Below are 20,025 nucleotides of genomic sequence, written 5' to 3'. Positions count from 1 at the left end.
TACCATGAGAAAACCAACATAGTGGCTTTGCGACCAGCATGGATCCAGACCAGCCTGCGCATCCATGCAGTCTGGTCAGGGTCCATGCTGTTCGCTTTCAAAGCCTGTTGCTATTAGAGAAACGGTTAGCGAACAGCATGGACCCTGACCAGACTGCGCAGATGCGCAGGCTGGTCTGGATCCATGCTGGTCGCAAAGCCACTATGTTGGTTTTACCATGGCACGGCTCATATTATATATGTACGTCCCCCCAATATCAATTATATTGATACAATAACTCTGCCACTTGACAAATGTACCAAGAATAAACTTTGAATACCTATTAGGTGTAACACATACAAATTACGCAAATACCAATGATTAATCTTCAAAGATACTTAAACATAAACTACTATTTGAGCCGTGCCATGAGAAAACCAACATAGTGGGTTTGCGACCAGCATGGATCTAGACCAGCCTGCGCATCTGCGCAGTCTGGTCAGGATCCATGCTGTTCGCTAACGGTTTCTCTAATTGCAACAGGCTTTGATAGCAAACAGCATGGATCCTGACCAGACTGCACGGATGTGCAGGCTGGTCTTGATCCATGCTGGTCGCAAACCCACTATATTGGTTTTCTCATGGTGCTGCTCATTTAACTGTATACTTGATCAAGACTTCACACAGGTGAATTTTGCTTTTTTCTTGCCCAATTAAAGATGGAAGTTTTTTTTGCCACAAATAATGCCATATTCACCCAAATGAAGTTAGAAAATATTTCTAAAAGTATAGATACTACAACTTCAATTATATCTGGCAAGTATAACTTCAAAAATTTGTAAACACATAATATTATTTGATTTGAAAAGTATTTGGCAAGATAATTAACACAAAAACTGACCATTTAATTGATTTTAACTTAACATGAAATTTGAGGATTTTTATTGATTTAAATATTGAAAAGAAAAGAAAAAAATAAGCAGGCTAGTTAAAAATCAGCTGTGTAAAACATGAACTTTGCTTTAGTTACAGATAAAAATAATACACTCAAACTTTAATGATTCCAATGAAATTTATTGTGTAGAAACTTATAAAAGCAAAAAAAATTGGGGACATATTTTGACTAGAGCTTCTAATGAACTTGTTATAAACCCTATTCTCTAAAAACAAACACAGGGACAGTTCTTCCTACTTACATCAACATTCATCTCGCATTAGATATAGCCGTGCCATGAGAAAACCAACATAGTGGCTTTGCGACCAGCATGGATCCAGACCAGCCTGCGCTTCCCCGCAGTCTGGTCAGGATCCATGCTGTTCGCTAACGGTTTCTCTAATTGCAATAGACTGAAAGCGAACAGCATGGGTCCTGACCATACTGCGTGGATACGCAGGCTGGTCTGGATCCATGCTGGTCGCAAACCCACTATGTTGGTTTTCTCATGGCGCGGCTCATACATAAAATCTATTAGATAATGAACACAATATAATGATGTATTTACATCAAATTAAAGATTTAAAGCTTTCTAGATTATGTCCAGTGAACTACATGGTTAGTCAAAAATCTCCAAAGACTTTCACTTTACCTACCATACTTGTGAGGTATTAAAATATTCAACAGAATGTACTCTACATGATTCTAAAACAAACAACATATGCTTTGCTAAGTACCAATATAAACACAAATTAAACTCCTTTCCACAGATATACTGGTACTGGTGAATACCAAATGAAAAGGACTACCGGTATGTATTTTTTAAATGTATCTGGTGTATCTTTGAGGTAGCTGAAACCTTTTTGATGTTCACACAGCAGTGCTTGTCAGTGTACCATATTTACTCAACCGCAAGACGAGGTATTTCTCCATAAAATTCAGACCTTAAGTGTTGCCTAGTCTAATAAGCAAGTCAATGTCACTGACATAAAGTATTTTTAAAACAGTCTGCAAAATACTGCCAACTTATTAAGTTATTAAAGAGATTCTTCTTACAGAAGGATCATCTTATAGGTGGGTAAATGTGCAATAGAACAAATACTGACTAATTCTCTTTGTACATTTACAGTAGTTATATTGCAGTAGATGGGTATCTTATTAAGTCTACCAAGCAAAAATGCTTCATAAAACACGAAATGTACATCTTGCTTTGTGTTTAATTCAGGCAGGTTTAAAAAGATTTTTCATTTTTTTAAAGTTAAAAATAACTGAAGCAATACTCAGTATGATATGGTACACAAAAAAAGTATTTGCATTTGATTTGCTACATTTAATTCTAACAAAACATGTCTTCATATGTACCTTAAATATCTCCTTATGATTAACACGTGTTCATCTTATTATTTACAATGCAGTCTTACTAAATATGTATACATGAACTCTGTTCATATTTAAAACCTTAGACAAAACGTTTGTATCGCATACCTAAGCCATGTTCAGATTTAACAGTTTTAAAGTACTATAACGTATAAACAATTAACAATATACCTTAAATTAATCTTAAATCACATAATTTCATTAATGCATATATATATATATTCATAAATTAAACCTATGTGTACAAATATTTATCTCTTATCTATATATATGTACATATTTATCTCACTTAGCACAGTATGACATCATACTGACTGACACACTAAGTAAATATAACACTAAATGTCTGCATACACACAACACAATGTGATTATTTCACACATTGTCTGCACACACACACAACACAATGTGTATACAGTGTACACAAAGTGTACAATGTGAAGTCATCAATATTAAAGGAGACTAATTTTCATGGAATTCATGGTCGCTTCAATCCATGAATATTAATCCCAAGGAATAAGTCAAGTTCCAATTCAATTTATGTTCAAAATTTGAATTCTGTGAATTTGTATCTCTATGCATAGCTGCTTAGAGCAAAACTATGAAATCCCATTCCCACAAAATAAAACGGTTTTGCTGTATACTATGATACGCAATGCTTCTCTGTTTAAATTGTATATTTGCACAAACAACACAATGTGTACACACCACACAGTGCATTCATACCGACAATGCAATATATTTATCCCACACAATTATTTAAGACTAAGAATACAGTGTATTATACCACTAAATGCTTTCATACTAACAACATACCATACAGCGAACATATATAGACAAGTGAAAATACACTGACATCAATGTCAACTGCTTCTTGATTAAATTACGGTATACATCTGTAGTGAAAAACTCTTACTAAAACCTGACCATTAAGAATTGCCACTTCAAAAATTCTTGAAAATGTAATCCACTTAAATGTGAAGGGTCCTTTATCAATGACTTTTCATTCTTAATGTCATCATCAACTCTTCATACTAATGATTTTTAGGAAAAATACTGTAAGTTACACAGTTTAAAACTTGTATATATTCAGTAAGTTAACAAGATCTAATACTTTTCAAAAGAAAATATACTCTGGGAATGCTTCTCAATCTTGAACAGGACTATGATTATGATTAACAATAAAACGGTTTCATAAAAGAAAATTTAAAAGACTTTCTCTGCATTGTAAAGGAATTTGTTTCTCTGCATTATAAAGGAATTGCGCGTTCTCTACGTTGTACAGGAAATGTGCATTCTCTACTTTGTATAGAAAATGTGCTTTCATTGCGCTGTAAAACTGCACTGTCTTTGCTGCGTTGTCTATCAATTGTAAAGGAACTGCACTTACATGGCATAGTTAAGGTATTGTGCTTTCACTGCACTGTAAAGGAAATGCACTTTCTCTGCGTTGTAAAGGAAATGCACTTTCTCTGCGTTGTAAAGGAAATTGCACTTCTATTGCGTTGTAAAGGAACTGCGCTTTGCGGCTGAACATTCTTATTTCATTACATAATTCTTAATATAAGTACATGTGTTTTATTGCGAGACAAAATTAAAGACCGTCTTTCAAAATTTTAACAGCATGTATAAATCTTCTTACGTATCAAGCCCCTTTACCAGGTACTCCCCACCAAACCATTAAATTCTCAATCCCTATTCACATATAATAAAAATGCATATTTATATTTCATACATATAATTTACAAAATCACAGCATATCTTCATCAACACTATACAGAATTTCAGCAGTTTTATTTGTGCTGCATTTGCATTTAAAATATTGTATATAACCACTCACAAGTCTACCTTGACTGAAAACTCTGGAACTACTTTTTAACCTTTACCCTGCTAAATTTCTAAAATGGGATTGGTCCATCATTCAATCTGGGCAGTTCCACTTGTTTACCAAAGGGGTGTTCACTGAAAATTTACTGACTGAACAGTGATCATGATCGGCACTGGTCACAAAAGCAAAATCACTTGCCACCAACAGGCTAAAGGTAACATATACATACACCAGATAGCCAAATCACACCATTCCAATTGCAAACACAAGTAAACCTCAGGATTTTTTCTTGTTTGTAAGAAGGCTTTGAACATTGAATTTCTCTAAAAAAAAAAGGTTAATTGAGAGACAAAAATTCCCATCTGCACCTACACAGTCATGGTTAGTTTTTGTTTTGTGCATATTGTATTTGAATACATATATAGTAAAAGCAATAAAATAAATAACAATAGATAAACTTGTGTAAAGGTAAACATGTGTATGATTATCTACAATATAAATGTATAAATTTCTCTGTACTGCCTTAGCAATCCATAAAGATGCATCTCCTTCAGTAAGATCATGGTTACAATATTTCAAAATAGACAAGTTTCCATTAAAAGTATTTTTTTTTAATTCATGCATGACTCATTTGTACCATGAAAATAAATAAGCTGACTCAACTGTTCAGTATGACAACTTGTATAACATCAATTGTTAAACTAAATGATCTAGTTACAATTTTTTTTGTATATTTTCTACAGTATGTGATATAAATTTACATATAGTAAAGTATATACAGTATGTATGACTCTATTCTAACATTTCCGCACAGTTAAATAATTATCCACAAACACACAGAAATAATCTTCTTGCTAAATAAAAGTATGTATACAATTTTACTGTATGGAAAGAATCAATAATAAAGATTTTAACTTTTGCATATTGTACAAAATTTCTACCTTTCCAACATGTTCAAGAAATGGTGGAAACCCTGCTACTATATTAGCATATACTAACTTTAATATGATATAACTGGGTTAACAGAATTAACTGGCTGCTACATCATTTAGCACCGTATCATGTGGCATTAACTATTCACTACATTATTTAGAAATCATGTGGCATTTACTCTCTCCTGCATCATTTAGCACTAAATCATGTGTCATTTACTGTTCTCTGCACCATTCAGCATTAAATCATGTGGCAATCACTGTTCCTTGCATCATTTAGTATTAAATCATGTGGCATTACCTATTCCCAGCATCATTTAGCACTAAATCATGTGGCAATCACTGTTCCTTGCACCATTTAGTATTAAATCATGTGGCATTACCTATTCCCTGGATCATTTAGCACTAAATCATGTGGCATTACTGTTGCACTAAATCATGTGGAATTAGTTGTTCCAAGCTTCATTTTTCAATAAATCATGTAGCATTACCTATTCCCTGCATCACTTGGCACTAATTCATGAGGAATTAACTGAGTTACCTGCATCATTTAGCACTAAATCATCAAGAACGTAACCACCCTGTAGAGATTTCACACTGCACTGAACTGGTATTTTGTCATATAACAAACTTTAATGGAAAGTTTTGTAAATCACATTGTCCAATACAATCATATCCTTCAGTTGAGAGTAGCAGACATAGAATTGTACTGCACTACCTATTTTTTATTTATATACATTTGAAATGCACCGTTTTAAGTAGTCTGGTCCGTAAGTAAAAACACTTCCAAACTGCACAATTCTTGCTTCCGGACTATATCACATCAAGAACTTTCTCTAACCCTTGTCCACACCAATCTGCTTACAGTATCATTGTTCACATTTTCATATCTGATAAAGTCCATTTCTGACCTTCACTACCATCACAAGGCCCTGTAATAACAATATTTATAAATAAAGACCTACATAAAGGTAAAAATTCCTACTAACCAAACTACAGAGTACTGTAAAATGCCAAAGTCTTTTTATTTTCTGTCTATTTGCTACATTTCCATATCTACCAAATAGCCACAAGTGTTACTGGAACAAATAGGCCTATATATCTCACAGGTTGGTCATTCATCACAAATATTGCACCAAGCAAACGGATGTCTATTTTAAATACAGTAAATTTATGCCTCACTGAAATTTGTTTGTTTAGGGTTTAATGCTGTTTTCCAACAGTATTTCAGTTATGTAATGGTGGGTAGTTAATGTAACCAGTGTTCCTGGATTCTGTACCAGTTCAAACCTGTTCTCTGTAAGTAACTGCTAATTTCGTCACATGGATTGTAGTTGAATGGCCAATGATTTCAGATACAAAGTCTTTTATCAAATTGTCACTGAGAACTTAACTTTCCTAGGGAATATTTTGACTTTACATTCTTACATCCTATAGGAGGTTACAAAGCTTTTCAGAACTTTCCTAGAGAAAATTTTAACTTTACATTCTTACATAAAGCAACTTACGAATCATGTAACTAACCTATGGAATATTTTGATTTTAAACAGCTTACATATAGCCAAATGAAATACAGTCGACATTGTACTTGCGACCACCTCTATTAAGCGATTTTTGTATTAAACGACCAGTCAAAATCCCTCCCGAACGTTTTCAGTATATAAATTCATTCCATTAAACGACTTTTTTATTAAACGACTAGCGACCACAGTAATGTAGTCCCAACAGGTAATATATTTGACAAAAGTATCTATTAAGCGACCGGGTACCAAAATTCTACCGGGCATTTCTTCAATCTGTGTAATAAGCGAGTACGTTTTGCACGTGACTGAATGCAGTTTACCTTAAAAAGTTTGTATCAGTCAAACTGACAAACAATCTAGCCATAATTTTCACGGTTTGTGGACTTGGAAAAGTGTTCATGATGTTAAAACAGATTTTGAAACCATGTTCATAATAAGTACAATTACATTAACAGTTAAATATAACTTTCCTTTTCATCTGACTGAAATTCATTAAGAGACCATTCCATTAAGTGACCACTTCTTAGCGGTCCCTTGGGTGGTCTCTTAATACAATGTCGACTGTATGTAACTTACCTAGGGAATATATTGACTTTACACAAAATGTATCTTGGAACTAATGTCTTAGGTAATATCTTGACTTTACATAACTTATATTCAGTATTATATAACTTACCTTACTTATTATTTATACTTTTCTTGGCTTATATACATGTATATATATTTTTTTAGTTTTTGTTGGTTTAATGTCACACTGACACAATTAGGTCATATGGAGACTTTCCCCGTGCCCCTCTGTGCATTATTTCATAACGAGCAGGTCCCTTGGTAGAACCACCAACCTTCCATAAACCAGCTGGAGAGCTTCCTCACATGAAGAATTCAATGCACCGAGTGAGGCTCGAACTCACATTGATGAGGGGCTTATATATTATATAACATACCTATAGATGGAGATTCATGATCATGAGGTGATGCTTTTCCTAAACATTGGTTACTGTTTACATGCTTCAGTTCCATCGTCTGAAATAGGCAGTTGGCATTATATTATATACTTCAATTGCATACAGAATTTATAAATTAAAACCAATTAATTCTAAAAAGTTTAGAATTAAACAGATGTGTCTACCTTACGAGAGAAAAAATCTAGTAACATCTTGTGATACAACTGTATTTAAAATGAAAACACATTTTATTCACCCAGTTTCTGTAGCAGTATTATTCTAGTCTTTGGAGAAACAATCAAACGGCAACAAAAAGACAAAGATCACAGCAATGAACTGGAGTACTGACCGCTTGGGTTAGGTCAAACACACACAATCATTATTGCACTTTCCTGCATTATTTAAACATTACCGTAATTTCATAATATGATTTCTTTTGTGTACATTTTTCCAACTTTCTTATAAATTCTGAAGTACATGCTCAAATGTACTAAATATCATCTTTTCAAAGTTTCAAACAAAACTTGCTTTCCTTTTACTCAATTTCAAAATTAACCACAATGCCTATGGTCATAAATTCAAGCATTAAAAGTGGAAATTAAGGTAGTTCTGCACGTTCAGATCGATTTTTTTTCTACAATGTAACTCAAACTTCAGAATATACTTAGAAAATTCAGCAAATAAAAAAGATAGGGTCGTGTCCTTGATTTTTTGCTAGACTGATCTGAAAAATTTGGACCTCAGGCAATTTTCCATAATGAGCGTCTATGGGAAAATCACAAATTTCATAACATATTCATGAATAGAAATTTTTCTACAATGTAAAATTTAATGAAACTTCTCAGTCGTAAATAAACATATGATATTATATATAATGTGGTGAAATAAAATGTATAGGTCCGTGTGTTTATTTCTAGCTATTTGACTATGATTTCAAGCTAATTTTCTGACATTATTTTGAATTATTCAACATATCAGACGTTTTATATCATATTTCAACTTAAGAAAGATAGTAACAGTCCCATTGTAATAAAGTTACTCGCGGGTTGCAATTGATTCATAAAATGATTTTCATTTCTGTACGCCGAATCCAGGCTTTATTCTACGCTTTCCGGATAAATGACGTTACGCCATCACTTCTGGTTTATCAAACGTGCAGAACTACCTTAAACATGTTAAAATGCGTAAATCAACAGAAACAAGAAACAGAATGCCTTTTACTTACAGATACTAAGGCATCTTAGAAAAAATACAGCAAGAAAAAAAAACCCTAAACCAAACCCTGTGGAATGTGAAGCTCTGATTTAAAAAGTTAAATAAAATCATTATCGTAAAACTGAATCTGTATTAGGCTTAAGCATACATTTGTATTTGGTAACAGATAAAACACACCAGACCCCAAGCTCAGTTTTACTTTAGAAAAAGATCCAACCATTTCACATAGGGAAAGGAGATGAGCCACACCATGAGAAAACCAACATAGTGCATTTGTGACCAGCATGGATCCAGACCAGCCTGCGCATTTGCGCAGTCTGGTCAGGATCCATGCTGTTCGCTAACTGTTTCTCTAATTGCAATGGGCTTTGAAAGCAAACAGCATGGATCCAGACCAGACTGTGCGGATGCGCAGGCTGGTTTGGATACATGCTGGTCGCAAACGCACTATGTTGGTTTTCTCACAGCGCAGCTCATATCTATTTAGCAACTCTAGCTAATATTGCTGGAAACAACAGCATTACACTGCTACAACACACCATTAAGTCTGTAACAAACATAGAAACATAATTATCACACTGGACAATTGACGATACAAAACTTGACCACAAAAAGCATGCACTGCTTAGTTTCAGCTAAAATCAACTTCAACTTGAAGCCAATGCTTCAATATTGAACTCGTACTGTATTCCCAAGTTTCATTTTTTATCTAGGTACATAGCAGTCACATCATACTAACAAAGACACTGAAGCTTAAGGGTCTATAACATATTGTAAGGTCATCTTGCTTATACAAAATGTATGAATCATCATGGGACAGCAGCCATGCTCTTATCTTTTAAGCTAAGCTCGGGATATTAAATATCTCAATGCCCAGTCGGCATCAGCTATCACAGACTTAGTATCATACCTTCAGGCATTAATATATATATTTTGACCTACAACACTGCCGAACTGCATGCTATGTAAACTTTGGAAGCATATTATGTATTGGTATTAAACATTCAGTTAAACTACAGCTTATATTTTACAATTAAATATGAACTTACAGAAATTAAAACCAGGTTGAAATAAGATGTGTCTGACCTACTTTCATTAATATTCGTTACACTGCACATAAATCAAACATTTCTTAGTAACTCACATTCTGCTAAAATTAACTAAACTCAGAAAAGAAATAGATGGTGGTATTAAAAACAGGGTTAATGTGACAATAGTTTGATGTATGCAACTCTGTGGATTTTGTTACGCTAGATAAAGGTCAGTGCTTGCATGCTTCATGTGAACCACGCATTGCTTCATGTGAACCAGGCATTGCCTCATGTAACCAAGGCTCTACAAAATCCTCTAGAGTCAAGTACAACATCTAAGATCAACCTACTGTAACAGTTATAGTTACCCTATTGTGTATTAACAGAACATGAAATCACACAGACTAAACAATAAACACAACATGTGAACAATATCTAGCAAATGCTAAAGCATAAATGAAGAGCCATGCTCATGCCCAACCAGGTTAATCTTTGAGTAGATTCACATTACCCATCGAAGTTAAGCACATGAACTGCACAAACTACAGTTCTTTGGAATTGTACTTAAACCATTAAAAAGTACTGTACTTAAGATTTTAATGGGCACTGTGTTACTACTCCCTAACCCATTTACCATGGAAACAGATCTACATCACCATGGCTACAACAGTCGTCATGGAAACAGAAACATACTAAAATACTTACACAAAAATGGTTACAAAAAGCATACTTTTAGCATATACCAATAATAAAACGAGAATGTATATACCTCTACTATTAAATATATCATATTTAGAACAGAGAAGTGGGTGATGAAAAGAATATTATTTTACATGTCAAAAACATTCACAGTTCCAAGAGTTAATTGAATTTGTGTTAGTACTATGTTATACTAGATCTACATTCACTACGGTAACCATGTATAATAGTACATATCAGTGGTTTAAGAATGTTTGTATTACGTTTAGTGACTTATTTATACATTAATAGACACAAAATATAAATTAATATCAATAGGTTCATGCAAAATATGTGTAACTAGAGCTGTTTTTGAGAAAAGTGCATGTCTCCCACAACTGCCTAATCATCTGAATAGTAGTATGAGTAAACCATGCACCAAGACCTCAACTGCCTTGTCAGACTTTCAGTGCTTTGATTATCAAAAACAGGTTTCAAGGGCCATAATTCCGAAGTGCCTGGGCCGATTTGGCTAGTTATCGAACTTGGCCAAGGACTTATTAGCAAACACATCATGTTTGGTGAAGATCGGATGAGAAATGTTTGACTTAGAGCAGACAAGATTTGTGACAGACACACAGACAGGAGTAAATCAATATGTCTCCCACACCACTGTGTTTGTTTGTTTGTTTTGGGTTTAACGCCGTTTTTCAACAGTATTTTAGTCATGTAACGGCGGGCAGTTAACCTAACCAGTGTTCCTGGATTCTGTACCAGTACAAACCTGTTCTCCGCAAGTAACTGCCAACTTCCCCACATGAATCAGAGGTGGAGGACTAATGATTTCAGACACAATGTCGTTTATCAAATAGTCACGGAGAACATACGCCCCGCCCGAGGATCGAACTCGCGACCCCGCGATCCGTAGACTCTTACCTACTGAGCTAAGCGGGCAGGTTCACACCACTGTGTAGTGGGAGACATAATAAACTGAATGTAGATTTAGATAATTTCAATACTGAAATTTCAGCAAATCACCAAGTGTATACCCCAAAATTCAATGACATTTTTGCAAGAATAAAATTCTCTGAGACTTTTGAAGAGACCGACTGTTTTCAACACTTGATTCATTAATGCCAAGATGATCATGGTGACCCTAGATGGCTCAATGGAGTGTCACACCTCAAACAGAGAGTCATCCAAGAAACCTTTCTGCCAAATTTTCTACCAAAAACTGGCTTGTGTATTAAGAGCTTTGTTTTCAGAATGAACAATATACAGAAACCCAACACCATCCATGGCAGCAATGCCTTTTTTCACAAATCTAGATGGCTTTAGAAATCTTAGTACAGGGTCACCCCCATAATACTATATCAAAATAGGACCAGTGGTTTGAAAGGAGATCGTATTTGAAGGCTGTTTTTACTTTTAGCAATATTCTTTTGACATAATGGAAAAATATGAATAATCTTTAGATTAAATGAGCTAAAGACATGTGACTATACAAGATCAAGAAACTTCCAAAGTAAAGCTACACATCTGAGATCACCAATAAATGATATTCTAGAAAGTATTTTAAAACTATTAAAAAAATAAAATAAAATAAAAACAAAGAAGAAGAAAGAAAAAAAAGTTCTTCATCAATCCTATACAAACAGAAAAAACTGTGAATACCATATTTCACGAATGTATAAAATCATTTCAAAGTAAACAGACTGTTAATGTTAGAGCAAAAATGAGAAAACAAAAGCAATTTAATTTCTGTTTCCATGACAACTGCTGCTTGACAACTATTAACTACCTCTCTACTATACTCCCACTTGGGTCCATCCTGGTCACACGGCGTAAATTTCACCTTGCCGTGGCTCACAGTAATACAAACATTCTCGTCCATCATAATTTGGCCTTTTCCCGTTAAGGCAAACACCTGTTGTAGTAATTATAGGCATACAAGAAAAAATAAAGCACATGCATGGGCCGATGGATCAGACTGACCATGTCAAAAATTGCATTGTCCAATCTCGGTCTAAATCAGATTGTCAAAACACAGACTTAAACCCCTAAACCTTGAATCTATATCTCTTTCAAAGAGAAAACTGCAACTATTTTTGTCAAATTTGTAATCTTTTTGTTCATAAAGCATTACTGCTAAGTGGCCAAAGAGTAATTCTAGGCTAGTGTCCAGTACACCAGATAACTGGTACACCTCCACAGAACAATACTCCTTATAAATCTATCAGCTGACTTACTTCCCAATATCACTAATCTGAACAGAAGAGAAGTTTGACTCAAAACTGGTAAGATCTAGATAACTACACTTGGAAAATACATTATCTTAAAAGAAAAACCATTAGTCACAGAATTATTCATCATCGGACAGCATTTGTTTTACGCAAGACAATGCAATTTATACACGACGTCAGCAGAATTTTAAAACAACACAGCTGATTATACAGGAATGTTCCACAGTCACATGATCTAAAACAGAAAAGAAACCAGTTTCTATTAGTAATAAATTGCAAGTCAGGTTGCCATTTCAGTGTAAAAATCAGCAGTTAAGTATTTGAAAAAAAAAAGTTCTGAATTTGATTAAAGGTTCTTTATTAGAGTAAAAAAACAGGTGCTTATTTATATCACACAAATCAGGTATTTGAAACTTTTGAAATGGCAACATAACTTATTTCTCAAAGAATCCATGCTTACTTTCTGTCTATACTTCTCACAGCACTAATAATACACAAATTTTTTGACCATTTTAGAAAGAAAATTTCTTATTACTTGAGCAGCAAGTAAACATGCATCCTTGATCTAATCTACCACATAAAATGGCAAAAACCACGAAATGACGTAACTGCAAACATGCACAGATACACAGTATCAAAATGTCACAATACCAAAAGATACCAGAATGTTTCTACAATACAACAGTTAGTTCCCCTGAGATTTCCACAAGTTAGTCCCCCTAGTGGAATTCTACATAGAGTGATCTCCCCTGAATAATTCTCCACATGTTGAGGCCTACCTCCTTGTTGTAATCCCATTTCTGATTACCACCGAGACCATGGCACTGAAACAATTTAACTGGGCCGCCCATGGCCGAAACATCCATACAGACATCGTCAGTCTGTAGCGCCTGTTTACTTGTGTAAGAAAATATCTACAAAAGCAAACTGCATTAGTACCATGTCATTCATAGGTCAAACTTTACATATAAAAAACATCGTAAAGACAAAGGGCCATGAAGGCCCTAAAATCGCACATATGACCAAGACATTGAATATTATGCCATGACAAACTGTATTGATCATGAAAGGCAGCCATTGTTCTTTTTTACAAAGAAATATGTTATTCTTGAAGTAGGATAAATATGGCAAAGAAGAGGCAGTCAAGTAGAAATATCTGAATAAACCTAAATAAAGTCTATGCAAGAATTCTTCTGACCAAATGTGGCAAATCTGTCAAGCAGGTCAAGAGAAGAAGTAGCTGAAAGCTATTTCTATTTTAAGCCCTGGTGGGCCTAGAAGCAGTCAATGGAATCATTTGAGTAAACTTGAGAAAGGCCCATCCAAGTTTACTACAAATCTGGTGGAATTCTGACCAGCAGTTTCAGAGGAGAAAATGTTAAAGTAATATTGATTTCATGGAAGGACAGCCAATGGACAATCCACTTATACTAACTGTTCATCTTGAGCCTTTGGTTAAGGTGAGTTTAAATATTAAATACAAATAAAATTAGGCACTTTCCATCAGATATAACATACAGCAAATAGATTATGTATTTGGTTTAATGTCCCAAGTACTTTATTGTGTTTTTTAGTTTGTGCTAAGCTTTTAACGTAATTTTGCCTTTTTTATAACCCCCCCCTCTCCCAAAACAAGCCCACCCCCCCAAAAAATCTGTTGTAGTCCAGACCACACTTTTACTACCTTAGCAAGTTGAAAATTGTTCAGGATTAAAAACTAAAGCAAACCTAATGTTGCCTCAAATTTCAGATCAATTCAAGAAGTGTTACGTATTGTAAAGAAAAACTGTGTAGAGTAATTTAACAATATAATAAGGTTAGTGAAATAGTGGCCTGGATAAAAAACCCAATAAATATGTGAAGCATGTCATATGTTATCTTTATGGATCACAGAATAACATAATCTCAATATGCACAGGGTAATTAATAAATCATAGATGTAATCAAAAAATCAAAAATGTAATTAATAAATAGCAGACACAATTTATAAATTACTGACTGAATAAATAAGTCACAGGTATTGTGTACATCAAATTCTATCCCTCTTTTTTCATTGAGCTCCTAGGCAATATTTAACAGACACTATGTCTATCTGAACACTTCAGTTTCCTCAGCTAAGTGAAGTTTGCTTCTACCACTTGGATAGGTTGTTCTTCTACTTAGTCTGCCTAGACTTGACTTCTAGATAAATACAGAGTTACCTGTATTTTCAAAAATGTAAGATATTAAGAAAACACTTGAACTACGTCTGGTTAAATAAAGGTTAATACATACCTGATTTCCACCCATTCCATGGCAATGGACTAGACCAATTTTCTCCCCACTCTTACGACCCATACTATCTACACAGGCACCTGATTCCTTATTTTTTATCTGCAGAAAGAAGACAAAATATCACAAAATATTATTTATTACTTAAATCAGTGGATATTAGACTTCCTCAAATAACACACCACAAACAAAAAGCATGAAACAAACCCTGTTAACCTTTGACCTTCGAGTGACCTTGAGCTAAGCACCTTTGTCTTGTGCAGACAAGTTGTCTTATTATAGGGGACATTTGTGTCAAGTAATTTCAAAATCCCTAGATGGATGGCGGAATAATGGACCAGGCACAAAGTGACCTTGACCCCAGCAGTCCAAGTACAGTCTTAAAGACCTGCTCCAGTCCTACCTTTTAACCTTAAATTGTCACTGAAAAAGCATGAAAATCCTGACTATGAACAGTGACGCCTGTCAAAATAGAGTCTATTTTATATAAAATTCTAAATAAAATACCTGTGGTTTGCCTGCTCAAGTGTGGCGCATGGCCTTTGTTACCTATTGTAATCATGGGTTGCATGCACACAACAGAATTTGAATAGCTGCAGAGCAGGGCTTTAAGCTTGGTCTTCAAAGAAGCCTGTACACACAAAAGTTGGAGATAACATGTCAACCTGAGCTTCAGGTATTGACTGGAAACTAAAACATCTGCACATACCTCTCCTAATGCATAGTATTCTACAGGCATCTGTGACTCTGGATAAATGTTCTCCAGATACCATTTAAAACTTTTACAATGTTTCTTCTGTCTAAATTCTTTTCTGGCACTAACATCTCCATAATCTGTGTTTTTAACACCTGTAAAATATTCCAAAACCAATCAGCATAATATTGCAATGTTTAGTTAGGCCAGTTACTACAGAAATAGCTTAGAAATCATAGACAAGTGACATGGCACCCTACCCATTCACATTATGACCAGTCCTAGAATTATTCTCATAATGCTTAGCTGCAAGCCAGGAAGCTGCTAGTACCATTTTTTTTCCAGCCAGGGTGTGAACCCACGACCTCCTCCATCTAAAGCAGGCTATATATCAGTTTCTTACTGTTCATTATTTTTAGTAATTGTTATCTCAGCTTCTTTTAATAGGTCTGAAAATTTGATTAACATAGTAGAAAGTATAACTGAATTCACTGTATCTGATTAGCTCCCTTTAAGACCCTTACTGTATAAGGTAATTTGCAACAATGAAAATAGTGCTTTCTGTAACATGTTAAAGCATTTTAGAACTTATAACATACATTTTACCTATCTGTATTAATTCCAGATAATATCCCTGTGACCTACCTGGATTAATTTTATAGAAAAAGTCTTTATATTCATCCATCCATACTTCTACAATTCTCTGGGTATTATGGTTTATAATTCTAGCAACACCTCCTGGCCAGGAATACGGAGATGTTTTTCTGAACACATGGCCAACACGAGAACACGTTACAATGTAAACTTTACCACCACACATCCATACCTATAGAAAAGTAACACAATGAAATTTATGAGAAAAACACAAACCAATCTGAAAACATACCAGCATGTATAAAAGCAGTTCTGATAATAATGATCTGATATGTTATGGTATAAGGGCATAAAAGCAAACTACTAGTTTGCTGTTTTCGTTAATTTCATTTTAATTTTATATTCTTTTGATTTTACATTTTTTTCTTTTACTTATGCATTTTTCTACTCATTTGGTCAGTTCATACTAATTCATTTTGTCAGTTTTGAAAGAAGTCTGTACTGATAAAATTGTGTTTAACTCTCTGTTGGGGCAAACTATGCACTCAATCAAACAATTCATACAGTCTGTGTTGATCTGTATTACAAATGAGAGAGCAGAATGAAATTTTAGCATTTTGAAGTCTAAGCCTAAATTTCTTACTTACTCATTGATGTATACAGGCTATGTAGGTGAAATAAACACTGTATCAATTGTAAACACTTACTCTGAAAGACATTTCAAGATTTTCTGCTCCCCAAATATCCATCCCCTCATCGTATGATCCTATTTCATAAAAGTAGTCCCGGTCTATTGAAAATAAACCACCAGCCATTGTAGGTGTCCTAAAAACAAAGAATCAACCAAATATAACTTTTATAAATACGACACATAAGACAATATTAACAGAATTTATAGACTTCAAAACTTGTTTTATCTTGTTTAAGATTTGATGAACAGTCTTATTAAATAAACCTGGTTTTTTTTTTCATTGAACAACATTTATATATCTAATATTTGATGGTGTATTTACACACTATATCAATACCTGACAGAACAAGAAACAATACTGTCAATCAATTCTGTAGGCATGAAATTTCATGGTTTTGCCAAAACTAGCTACTTCATAAGAACATGAATTTGTGGATTTAATCTTTTTAAATGCAAAATGGGAATTCTATTTCTTAGTTCTGGATTGAATTTTTGTAGATTGATGCAACCACAAAATCAATGAAACACAAATATTAATGATTTCACAGAATGCAAAACGTATTTAAAAACTCTTCTCATGAAATCAAGCCAGTGAATTTTTTCAATGAGTCCACTAAAGGATGTGCAATAAGATCTGTTTATTTCAAACAAATGCCACTACTTGATAAACTATCATTCTTGTGAGTAAACTTTCTACGAAAAATATCAACAAATGCACTATCTATGCTTCAGTATCTATCACGTTAACTTTATACTAATTCATTCTAGCTCAATTATGATGAAAGTTTCAAGATTATTTGAACCACTCAAGTCAGCTTCCTGCAAAAACCAGTACTGGTGTCATATGAGATAAGGTTGTGACCCTAGCGGGGCTTGAACCCATGACTCAAAAGCTGAGCCGTCAACACCTTAATCACTATCCATTTAAAGTGTATAGTTTGAGTACAAAGTCCAATGAAACACATAACCAGAGTTATACTTACTTTACAGGCTGACTCCTATCCCCACCTCTCCTATCTAATTCTCGCTGTGGAACCGGGTACCATCTAAAGTTAAGTTTCCAATTAAATCCTCCCCATGTCATATCAGATCCAGTAATATATTCAAATGTATCATCACTAATTACATCTATAATAGGACAAGCTACAGCAGTTCTGAAACGGAAAAACAGGAAACAATCATCACATAATAAACACTTATAAACACACAAACACTATTTTGCCTACTAAACTTCATCAAGACTCAACAAGTCCTAAGGCTCACCAATTATTACATAATTCTGTATCAAGAAGCTTTAACCAGCCTTCAGTCTTTCCCTTTTTTATATACAGCTGAAACTTGTTATCTCGAGTTCCAAGGGATTGAGCATTTTATTTGGAAATAACCCAGCCCTCGGTCTAACCTATCTTCATGCATTTCTGTTACAAGGGCTCAAGCCAGCCCTAAGCTTTACTTATCTTTACTAATTTCTGTAACAATAGGCTAGCCCTCAATCTGTATATATTTCTGTAAGAGGAGGATCCAGCCAGCCCTCAGCCTTACCTACATTTATTCACAAAATGCTCCAGCCAGTCCTCAGTGTTACATATCTTTATATATTTTCTATAACAAGAGGATCAAGCCAGCCCTCAGCCTTACCTACCTTTATTAATACAAGAGATCACAGAGTGATCTTGGCGCCCACCAATGTGCCATTTTTGAGTGTTCCAAATTTCAAGACTTACTGACTAGCTCAAATTTCATTTCCGTACACAACACAAATCTATGCAAGTGGTCCAAATTTGAAGGCTGTAGCTTGAGAAATGTAAAAGTAGGTCACTAGGTCAAAATCCAGGTCAAATTTTACTTCGGAATACAAAGCTATGCATGTGGTCCAAATTTGAAGCCTGTACCTTCAAAAATGTGAAAGTAGGTCACTAGGTCAATGTAAAGGTCAAAGTTTGTTTCGGTACACAAAACTATGCATGTGGTCCAAATCTGAAGGCTGTAGCTTGAGAAATGTAAAAGTAGGTCACTAGGTCAAAATCAAGGTCAAATTTTATTTCGGAATACAAAACTATGCATGTGGTCCAAATTTGAAGCCTGTACCTTAAAAATGTGAAAGTAGGTCACTAGGTCAATGTAAAGGTCAAAGGTCATTTCAGTACACAAAACTATGCAAGTGGTCCAAATTTGAAGGCTGTAGCTTGAGAAATGTAAAAGTAGGTCACTAGGTCAAAATCAAGGTCAAATTTTATTTCAGAATACAAAACTATGCATGTGGTCCAAATTTGAAGCCTGTACCTTCAAAAATGTGAAAGTAGGTCACTAGGTCAATGTCAAGGTCAAAGTTTTTTTCGGTACACAAAACTATGCATGTAGTCCAAATTTTAAGGCTGTAGCTTGAGAAATGTGAAAGTAGGTCACTAGGTCAAAATCAATGTCAAATTTCATTTTGAAACACGAAACTATGCATATAGTCCAAATTTGATGCCTGTACCTTCAAAAATGTGAAAGTAGGTCACTAGGTCAAAATAAAGGTCAAAGTTTTTTCCAGTGCACAAAATTATGCATGTGGTCCAAATTTGAAGGCTGTAGCTACAATCAAAGGCCTGAATGGCCTGAGTCGGCTAATGATTGATGTACTGACAGTATAGTCTACCAGTTTCAGTTTGTTTTTAGTTTTTTTCTTAAAATTTCATAACACAGCTCGATATTTACCCAAAATATTATATCTGGATACGATTACACTTTTCTCCAGCTTGAACAATATATTTTACAAATTGTGATGATACGAAGACATTTAGCAGCAATTGGCAGTATCTGACATTGAAGTTTACGGTTAAATTACCTCTTATTTAAATCTTTTCATAAAAAAGTTGTTTCGTTTCGTGAAAGCAGCCAAACATAGACGATCTACTTTCGATTTCAAAACTACAAGAAAATACAATTTAATGTTTCGCCGATTTGTTTATTTCTCGAAAAATAAGAATTAAAATCATTTTTAATATCAGTAGTAACTAAACAAACCAGTAAAAGCTTCTTCTTCCGATAATTTATCCGTTTACTGACTGCAAAATTCAACCCACGTAAAGTTTATAGAAATCATACG

The 20,025-nt window shown here is 34.3% G+C and overlaps 1 protein-coding gene across 4 annotated transcripts in view; it reads right to left on the bottom strand.

The window, feature by feature from the left end:
* Nucleotides 1–156: 156 nt before the first annotated feature.
* LOC123532706 (polypeptide N-acetylgalactosaminyltransferase 13-like) overlaps nt 157–20,025 on the bottom strand; it is a 54,783-nt gene continuing 34,914 nt past the window's right edge. Inside the window, exons 8-15 of one of the 4 annotated variants that reach the window (XM_053517167.1) lie at nt 17,918–18,088; nt 16,951–17,068; nt 16,295–16,475; nt 15,665–15,804; nt 14,959–15,057; nt 13,464–13,598; nt 7,518–7,596; nt 157–5,982 (exon numbers count right to left, since the gene is read on the bottom strand). In XM_053517167.1, the coding sequence (XP_053373142.1) occupies nt 5,927–5,982; nt 7,518–7,596; nt 13,464–13,598; nt 14,959–15,057; nt 15,665–15,804; nt 16,295–16,475; nt 16,951–17,068; nt 17,918–18,088 (979 nt within the window). In that variant the 3' untranslated portion in view covers nt 157–5,926. Of the gene's footprint in view, nt 5,983–7,517; nt 7,597–12,242; nt 12,369–13,463; nt 13,599–14,958; nt 15,058–15,664; nt 15,805–16,294; nt 16,476–16,950; nt 17,069–17,917; nt 18,089–20,025 lie in introns of all 4 variants that reach the window. The other 3 variants (XM_045314251.2, XM_053517168.1, XM_045314253.2) reach the window with 3 other exon arrangements.

The sequence above is a fragment of the Mercenaria mercenaria genome, chromosome 11, assembly GCF_021730395.1.
Source record: "Mercenaria mercenaria strain notata chromosome 11, MADL_Memer_1, whole genome shotgun sequence".
Classification (NCBI taxonomy): Eukaryota; Metazoa; Mollusca; class Bivalvia; order Venerida; family Veneridae; genus Mercenaria; species Mercenaria mercenaria.
The sequence above is the reverse complement of the archived record's forward strand: the minus strand, read 5'-3'. Positions and strand labels throughout refer to the sequence as shown.